Raw genomic sequence first — 10,175 nt, forward strand, 5'->3', positions numbered from 1 at the left:
TAGGAGAGCTCTTTCTAATGGGAGGTGCAGTGATCAAATATTCTTGACTAGGACACTTCTTTGTCAATTTCTTTGGGATAAGTGTACTCATCTTTCAGTGTCCTGACCATCTAGGGTTGAGATAGATGGCTTGAAAAATATTAAATGGGCCACCTGGCTGTATTCATTATGGGGTTTTTCATTATGTTCAGGAAGGGTTCCATTACCATTTATTGTTTTTACAGACTATTTGTAGAAGGCATTTATAATTAACTAGATGTTCTGTAAATCTATTTTACTGTTGCATTTCACTAAGAATAACAATACAGATATAGCTAGGTTTATGCTACTCTTTTAAAAATGGCATTTTTATAGATCGATATTTTATTTTTGTGTGCGACACCATTAAGTTTTTATGGGAGTTAAGTGTAGTTTAAAAACATTAAATTTAGTCAACTAAATAAAACAAACCCCAGCCTGTGCTCAGACCTCTGCTTGATTTCCTAGTAATCCCTCAGATTTTATAAATATGCTGCTTAGTCCTCAAAGTATTCTTAATATCTCCTTCACCTCTTCATGCTGAAGATGGAGAAATTTAAGGGTATCTTTTAATATTTGTTTCCCGTCTTGAATCCTTTTAAATGATGAATTTTCTAATCCTGGGAGTTTTACTATTGACTCCAATAATGGAAGCTCGTCCAAAAATTTCTGCTTCTTTTCTCCCCACATGGCTTGCTCTTTGCTGTCCCTCTGTTTTGTTTCAGTTGATGCCCGGTTGCTTTACATTTGCTGACTAGTAGCTGAATCTGTAACTCCTATTCGTTGCAAATTAGGCAGTGGGCAGGTTTTTCTTCAGTGGTCCATGTCATAGTGCATTACACTTACAACTTACTGAATAAAACACAGTGGTTGATAATACCTGGTAGTGTTAGGAATGAGCCTGCTGAACAATTGCATCACTTCAGTGTTACTGCTTTTAACCCTCAATGAGAGTGATCTCTGATCGCTGGATGGAATTGAAGATAACTAGCATTAGTCACATGATTCTAAGGAAAAGTAGAGATCTAGAGAATTAAATGATGTATAGTACATGCAAAAGCTAGAAAAGAAAAAATTGTGTTTAGAAAGTATATTTAACATGGAGGCATTTTCCTGAAAACTCTAATATATCTGCATAAGCAATAGCATAGCAAACTTGATAGCAGTGTAATGAAATATATCTTTATTTACATGTGACTTTCCTAGAATACGTCAGAGTGTGATGGCCTGTATGAAACTGAATGTGTAATTAATGTCTGATTTTAGTCTACAGCCTCTGACATGAGATTTGAAGATACATTTTATGGAGCAGATATAATTCAGGGAGAAAAGAAGAGGCAGAGAGTATTGAGTTCCCGTTTTAAGAATGAATATGTGGATGACCCGGGATACCGCACATTCTTGAAAAGCTCATTCCAGAAAAAGTGCCAGAAGGGGCTATAAAGGATGCCATGAAGTTGCACGCACACATGCACAAGCACAGGCACAGACACGTGGTGCAGAGACCCAAACAGGTTACAGCTGGTTGAAAAGCATAGAGCATTAGCAGATGCTGTGGTGGTTCGAAGATGGCATCTCTTCAGTCTATTAAATTGGTTTGGGTTTAATTGGACACTTGGTTTTACAGCAAATTAGTCCATACATCAACCTACTAAGTTCAAGTACTTCAGTTATGATTTCTTCAGTTAATGTATTACAAATTTTGTGTCAGTTCTGCGTCATGATACGGGGGAAAATGAAGTGAGGTTAAGAGGGGTTGCACAGTTAAATACTGAAGAACTTTCAGTCCTGCTTCCACTGAAGTCAGTGGTAAGATTCCCATTGACTGGTATGGGAGAAGATTCAAGTTCTGGGTGATCCAGCAACAAAGGTAAAATGTATTGCATTGTCTTTCCCAAAGAAGAGGAGAAGTTTTAGTAGCCAGAGATGATTTCAGTGGCTAATTTTTTTTCTGCAGACAGGAAAGGATGTTAAGTTTAATAATAGCAGTTTTTATAAAACATTTTTAAGACAAACAAAAGTATGTACATTATTAAGACCTGCAAAAGCTGTACTTATTTACTTTGTACAGTGCTTTTACATTTTTATATCACTACTGCTTTCAGTAGGGTTTGATGTGGAATCAACTGTTGACTTAAATTTTTTTTGGCTTTTGAGAAAGAAATCTTCAGCACAGTAAGGGGATTTTGTATATTTAAAGATGGATATTTTGGCAGTTATTTTTAAACATGTTTTACATAAAGTCTATTAAAATAGCTATTTGTAAAGTAAGATTTTCTTTCATTATGTGTATGTAAAATTAGAGTTTAAATATATATGCTTAACAGGATAGTTTTGAACTAATATAATATGATCTTCCTTTTAAAATAAGAGTTTGTCAATGTAATAATGCTTAAAAATAAATAAATAAATAATACCCTTTTACTTACTATACTCTGTGTCTGTTGATGTGGATATCAATCAGGAATCAACTTCACTATATGCAATATCAATGTACACAACAGTATACACACAGACACACACAAGGGTTAGTATTAAAGCAGTAACTTAGTAGTTACTGTACTTTGATTTCTTGTCTTTGTTTTGCTTCTGTCTTTTTGATCTTGACCTTTTTGAATGTTTCACAGAAAGCAGAAAGTCTGAATGTATTTTCAGTCTATTTGTCTGAAACACTTGGGTATATGAGGCTAAAATAGAGCTTTATCAAAATGACATCATCTGTTTCTTGTATCAAGAGAATTTCTGTCTGCCACAGGAAAAAAAGCCCTCTCAAAATCCAATTTAAATTTGAACGCTGCTGTTTCTAGGGTGTTTTTTGCAAAAAGCAGGATATATAGAACCAAAGATTTTTTCCTGATAAAATTAGTCCTTTGTATGTTGAGGCACACGTATCTTTGTTTCAGTGTAGCCCTTGCATGGCTAGTCTTGTTTTTTTAGAGTGGACAGTGAAATCTTTCCATTTACAATGTGACACGTCAATTGACAATTTAATTTTTCCGCGTTACATTTTCTGTATTACTGTCTTTTTTGTTCCATGAAATCACACAGCATCCCTTTAGTCTCAAAGAAATTGCTTAGCTGTGACAATTGTAATGTATTTGTAATTGAGAACACTTTCTCGAGGTAGTAGGGTGTAGTGAGGGCTGTCTGATATATTTCAGAGTATCAGAGCTCTTCCTGGCATTTGTAAAGGAAAAATTAACAGTATAGAGGTCTCACTTGCAAAATGCAGGATTGTTGCTGACTTTTTCAGACTTAAATCTAACCGATAACCTATTTATCTTATCATACTGTTGTTGAATAAGAATGATTTTATTATCCCTCATGAAGATTCACAAAACTATAATGTTATACATTGGTTAAATACATATAAATGTATCTTGTAATGAGATATATGAGCCTATGGGATACTACAGAGGCTAGAAGTCAAATGTGTGTTCTTCGCCTGGATCTGATGTGACCTGTTATGACCCAGTGAATAAACTACTCAATCTCCATAAAATGGAGTCAAAATTTTTCCCTTCAGGTTCTTTCCGGTCTGCTGGTTAATGTGCTGAAAAAAAAAAAAAATCATAAAATATCCATTTAAAAAAATCAGTTGTCTTGCTCCAAGAATCAGTTCTCCTTCCATCTGTCAGCAAAAAAATCTTTGGAAGTTCTGTAAGGCTTCTGAATAATTTTTTTTAACTTTTTACCTTCCTATAAAATACCTCTCCTTCTTTTCCCAAACTGGAAAAATAATTATCTTGATTCTTAATAAATAGCTTCAGAATTTGAAGGGAAAATAACACTTTGGTCCTTATGAAGCACAAAACTGCCTCATTTTTTAGTAGTGGAAAGTCTGAAATTTTGGCTTAAAAAAACCTGGTGTTCAGGATGTTGGGATGGAAAGTGGCTGTGTCAAATATCTTCTGTTGGAAAGCAAAGATTTGTCATGAGATTTTTCTAATAACAACACCATGTTTTAAGTAGGGAGGAATGTTAGACTTTAAAGAATATAATGGGAATTTTGTTTTATTACTTAAGCCATTGAACTTTGTCTCTTGAAGACGTCTGTACAACTGGACCTCCTGGTTTCTCTGTCTTTGTTTCATTATCTATTAAGCTGAGATTATGATACTTATCTCATGGATTGTTGTGAGGATTTGTTCACTGGAGATGCCAGAAGCAGGGCACTAGGTAAATGAAAAGCACAGTCATCGTCACGATTGCAGTTTCATGCCTCCTGTCTCAGGACCTCATGGCACTCGCGGACTCTGTAGGCCTTAAACTGGTCTAGAAGGAGCTTTCCTGCACCTTTACTGTGTTCCTGAAGTTTCATCTACGTTTCAGTTCCGCATCAGGTATCAATTGTGGACTTTTCAGGTACGCGAGAGGCGGCTGCACACCCCGAGGATGGCGCGCCATGCTCCGAGACACCAGGAGCTCGCCACCATCCGAGTCACGCAGGCGGGCACCAAAGCGGAGCCGCTTGCAGCCCTCATGGACAATTTTGAATAGACAAGAAAACCTTGAGCTTTTTCTCTCACGTCGATGAAGACTTTATGTGCTATCTTTGTCCTCATTTACAAGCAGAATAAAGTGTAACTGTCAGTGTATCTTTCATCCAGCAAATAGGAGTTTTCCTCTGATGCCCTTTCAAGCCCCTGACTGGGGAAGTTGCCTTCATCAGAACGACAGAAAAGTTGCCCATGCAGTTACCAAATACCAGAAGTATGTCCACATCAAATGACCCCCCCAAAGCCTATTCTTCATCTTGTTTCTTTATGCAAATGTAGTTATTGTAGTTATTATAGGCTACTGTAGTTGGAAATGTTCTCTCTGTATCTTGGTTCTTTTATTTTTGACCAAAATCCCATCTGGGCTGTAAGAAAATACCTTTCTGCAAAAATTTTGGGTACAAAAATGTCTTTTCTGATGAAGAAGCATCAGATCAGTCAGCATTCATGACCGTTCTACTTACAGGACCTGTGTGAGGTCCAGGAGAGTGAAGTGGTAGCTTTAAAGGTGGGTTAACTGAATCACTGGTCATTTTCCAAGTATTAAAAAAAAACTGACTGCCCACAGCAGAGAGCACTGCATACCCCAGGCTCAAGAAGAACCAATCTCTTTCTATTCTGTTAGTATGTGAGATACAGAGTAGTTGTTTCACATACTCAAAAATCCTGAAGGCTACGTGTGTCTGTGTGTGTGTGTAAACATACAAAGCTGTGTTTTGATAGGCCATGGTGGATTGAAGCATTTTTTCTCACTGTATTCACATTTATCTCAAAATTATCAAAAGACTGTGAAGTAGTTGAATTTATGGTGGTTTGAAAAATAAAATGTTTTAGCACTATGGCTGTGGTTTCCACAGCTGTAGCTAAGGTTTGATAAAAATCAAATTACTAGAATTAGATAAAAATTAGATTACTTTTCTTGAATCCTGTTTGCTCTTGTATTACTATAGCAAAGCAATTTCGTTGGTGCTTAATAGGAATGATACAATATATTGTGTTGTGCTACCGTGCTTAAAAATTTTTCAATTAAAAGAAGAAATAGATAAATTCCTGCAAATTTTTTGTGCTTTGAAGCTTGTTTATACTTTCTAGCTGGGATGTAAGTGAACAGCAAATTTTTTGTAACAGAAAAATCAATGATACCTTGATACTTATAAACAAGATATAGCTGGACAAAAGCTGCCCCGATTTGTACAGATGCACCCTTTCAGACCTTGGGTACTGTGATGTTCTCCAGACTAGAAAGCGTAAATAAAAAAGTTACTGATAAGTCAAATCCTGCTTGAAAGATCATCTGGATAAATAATGAATAGATATATTTGCTACCTGCTCTGCTTGATTTAGTCATTTAATCATTTAGTCATTTAATGGCACAGTCACAACTGTTAACTTTGATAAGAGATGAAGGCAAAATGATAATTTCATTAGGAGTCATGTAGTTCTTTTTTTTCAGTCTCTAAATTTTGTAATGGTATTTTTCTGCTATATTAAAAACTAAAGCATTTTGTGCTGGTATCCAGTAACATATTAGTATGAAGGATCATTTGTGTATGGTGTGCAAGCAGAAACTTTCCTATACATAAGGATATCACAAGGTACCATATGAGGTGCCGCAAAGATGGTACCTTTTTAAAAAAAATCACCGATCTGCTAAATTTTATCACACACCTTTGAACTTCAAAAGCCATCACTGAGGCATCTAGCCTTGAATTCTAAATCCCTTAGAAAGGAGTTTTCTCTGGCATATCTAGAAAAAATAAAATGAGTGATGATATGGTAGGGCATAGAGGTTTTATTGGAGTTCATCTAAAATGCTGTATATACTGTCTATTTGGTTATGGCTGTGTTATGACAGTGTTACTAGCAGGCAGAACTGTCCTGGACCCATGCTGCTGAAATGCTATTCTCAACCCTTTAATGCATTTCCTCTGTATCTAGAATTGTAGGCAGAGCCGGTAGCTGCCAACACATTCTTCTGTAAGAGCCTGTTTTCAGTTACTAATAACTTTGGCAATTCATATCTCTTACAGCTGTATTTTTTTGTGTCAGCTATGTGCCTGAAAAAAAGTCAGGGAACTCTGCTTTAAGCAGTTTGGTCATTTGGAAGAGGAGGATTAGGGGAAAAAAATCTTCGTTTTTTCTGTCTCAAAGAGGTTTCCTAGTCATTTATTTGAGAGCCTCTGTATTTCCTTTATACAGTGGAGCGAAGACTTTCTGGTGGATGGAGAAAAGGCGGGTGTGCCCATCAGGTATCAGGAATAGGTTTGTTAGTGTTTCTGTAAATGTGCTGCCATTTGACTCAGCTATGAGCGCCCTGGTTTATGATGTTTATGGGAAGGGCTCTCAGTGAACGCCTTGGAAATCTGCTTTCTGTGCTCGTCCCACCCCGTGCACCGTGGTGGTGGCGGGGGTCCCTGCGTGCAGACTGCCACCACAGTCAGCTCAGCGCTGACCTTCGCAGGCCTGCAAACCGAGGGGACCTTTTCTTGGCAACTCTGATCTGGTCCCTTGAATGAAGGACAAAGAAACCGGCTCTGCTTTGTTCTCAGTGCCCTGCTCGTGTTGCTGCAGTAGTACAGAGAAGCAGGAGAAAATAAACTTCAGTACAAAAGGGTGAAGCATTGAAGGCAGACAGGAGAGTACATGGAGCTGGAAGGGAAAGTAATAGGGGGACCAGAGTCTGAGTAAGATATTTGGTCACAGTCCTCTGCAGAACCCAGGATGCCTGAGGCTCAAATGCCTTCTGGTATAAGCAAATAGCTGTGAAATGTACCAGCAAATTACAGGCTGGTTCCCCTTAAGGACAGCTATTCCTGATACCAATTACTACATGAATTCAGGGAGCAGTTGTCTTTGTTCTCCCAAGGATCTGGTCCTGCTGTACAGAGTTAAAGGCAGTTAGATGTGATCAGCTTTTAGATTTATTTGGGTTTTTTTTTCACACTGGTGTTTAGAAAGACTGGTTTGCGTGCTCGTGTGCATCTAAATTTCTGTGTTAAGGTTAGAGTTTGAGTTGCAAAATGAGGAAGACGGCAAATGCAAAGGCCAGAATTTTTGCAGAAGAAGAAACATCATGCTTGAAGCTTCCTGATACGTCATTTACAGATTTAATCACTAGACAAACTGTGGGACAGAGTCACCATAATGACTCTTTGGGATGTACGGTAGGTAAAGAAGGAATGAAGAAGAGGCGCACCATTCCCATACGGTGTTTCTTGATAGAGGTAATGACAGTTGATGGTGATGTCTTGCTGCATTACTGGGGAGAAAAGGTTTAAGGAACAACATAACAGAACAAAGTTTTCTTTGAGAAGTTTCCATGTCTAAAACTCTGCTGCAATCCAGATATCTCTCCTATTTCTTTGTGTGCATGTGCAGTAGACATGAGTAAAAAACAAGGCTGTTACCTTATTCCAGTCCTGATGTGGCAATCAAGGATGTCTTGCATGGCACTACTGTTTCCCTGTCAAGGGATGGAAGCCAGAAACAGAAGAAACTTTGTTTTAACTGGAGAGAAGGAAGAGCAGAAGACAACATACACTCTCTTTCCTTCTCTTATTGACAGTGATGAGTAGGAGGAAACAGCAGTAAGATTTCTGGGCTGAATGCTGCTGCTTTGTCAATTGAGGTTAAAAAAAAAAAAATCCTCCCGAAGGGTTGGAGCCATTCTGTTCTCTTCCTATCCACTTTTGTAGATCAAACTCCCAGTTCACAATTCCTCTTCTCCCAAAAAGCGGAGGAAAGAGAACTGAATTTTTTCTTCCAAGCACGGAAATAGAAAAGAGGAATTTCTGCCTTCCTTTGACAATAGTGTGGAGCTCAGCTGCAAAAGACAGAGGTCTCTGGTGAGGGAGCTAGTTTAATGGCTACAGTTCCAAAACTTCGGCATGTGTAAAGGAGCTTGCCTAGAGATGTTAGTTTAGTATGTTTCTTTCATTCAATTAGTGTCCACATGTTGAAAGTCCCTTGCTCAGCATTTTGGGATTGGAAGCAGCTGAGTAGTTAATTATTCACATGCATGACAGAAACATCCAGGTCAGTAACACAAGGAATGAAGTCTCAGTTCCACTGAAATCAATGGTAAATTCCCCCTCTGTCATGAATTTCAGTCCTTGATCATTCGAGGGCAATGTTTGCAGCTGCAAAAACTAGAAGCGTAATTGGTTTTACTTTTAATGAAACTGTGTATTCCTGAATACAAAATAATGTCCACCAGAAATTAATAAATGACCAGAATGCATTAGATAGCAGCATATTTGGCTTCATTGGCTTGCTGAAATAAGATGAAGTGGAATTAACTTGTAGATTTCTTCATGATTAGTCATTGTGAAGATACAACGCATGTACAATATCTCTTTGCTTCAATAAAAAGAAGGCCAGCAAAGTTGTCTTGGGAAAGGCAGAGGGAAAACAAGTTAGATTTTCATGGAAATTATTAGAGGGATCTAAGCTATATACACAGCTCTACCAGTAGCATGAGATGCATATTGTATTTTTACAATACAGGCATTATGGTCCCTGCAAGCTGAGTGCTGTGGTAGCATGTGCTGCAAAATGAAGTGCCTCCCCTCCATTCTTCCTGCTTTAGCTATCACATATCCCAGAGAATTATTACAATGACTCTTTCCCGCTATCTCCCCAGTGAGTAGAGGTATTTGATAGTATACCTTTGTAACTGAGAATACATGTGCATAAAGGCAAGGGGATTCAGCTTTTCAAAGCTAATGAGATACTTGAAATAAGGCTTGAGTGATTCTTAGTATTTATGCACAGCTGAGTAGGACCTCTCACAGGTGAGATACGAGCTAAGGATCTAAGTAGTCAGCTCTCGACTTTGAGAACACAGTTTCCGGGAAAACATTATTGCTTTTCCCCGGAGTGCTTCCTCTATGAGGCTGTGTCATGCCAGGAGTGCAGGATAGATGGCTATGGAGCATGCCAAAGAGCTGAAAGCTCTGTGCTCAGAGTGCCCTGCTGCTGTCTGGAGGATGCCTCCACTGTCTCTCTGTGGCCCTTTTTCCTCTGGCTGCCGAAAGCCCGGCTGATGGGCCACGTATGTTGTGCTTCATTTGTACACGAGCAGCACCAGGGCCACCTGGAAGAGAGGAGTGGTGCTAGCCCAGTTAAGGAAGCGTGTGCCTGCTATAATGTGTATTTGCAGACTGCTAAAGAAAGATGCAAGTATGGGAAATAGTGGTCATAAGCAGAAGGTAAAGAATGTGAGTTTTGTGATGGTCTCACTTGCACCCTTGCCATTCACAGCTGAAACACCCATGGCCCAGCCTGCTGTGGCAATAGTGCTACTATCAGTCTTCAGATCACAGCTTTGGCACCACTTCCTGGGTGATTTTGGGCAAGTCACCAGACCTCCTGGCTTTCCTCTGCTTGGAGGAATTAGAGGACGTATGACATTGTGTGGGTTGATTCAATAAGTATTTATATTTAAAAAATTGGAAATCTGATAGATGGTGTGTTGTCACATAACACCAGCAACCACATAAATAAAACTCTTTAATATCTCCTTTCTGCCAAAGGAGAGGCAAGGAGAGGCTGCCTGTGACAGCTGCTGTAACTAGAGGTGAATCTTTGCAGAAGGAGCTTTGAGTTATAGGTTAGCACTCGTCCAGTGGTATAAATATCACCATGTCTTAGCAAATG

At 38.6% G+C, this 10,175-nt stretch overlaps 1 protein-coding gene across 10 annotated transcripts in view; it reads left to right on the forward strand.

Moving 5' to 3' along the window:
- Window positions 1–2,449, forward strand: part of KDM4C (lysine demethylase 4C) — a 255,488-nt gene extending 253,039 nt beyond the window's left edge. For all 10 annotated transcript variants that reach the window (XM_064502918.1, XM_064502920.1, XM_064502917.1 and 7 more), the window contains one exon: window positions 1,285–2,449. In XM_064502918.1, coding sequence (XP_064358988.1) covers window positions 1,285–1,461 — 177 coding nt within the window. In that variant the 3' untranslated portion in view covers window positions 1,462–2,449. The remainder of the gene's footprint in view (window positions 1–1,284) is intronic.
- The last annotated feature ends 7,726 nt before the right edge of the window (window positions 2,450–10,175 follow it).

The sequence above is a fragment of the Dromaius novaehollandiae genome, chromosome Z (genome assembly GCF_036370855.1).
Source record: "Dromaius novaehollandiae isolate bDroNov1 chromosome Z, bDroNov1.hap1, whole genome shotgun sequence".
Taxonomy (NCBI): domain Eukaryota; kingdom Metazoa; phylum Chordata; class Aves; order Casuariiformes; family Dromaiidae; genus Dromaius; species Dromaius novaehollandiae.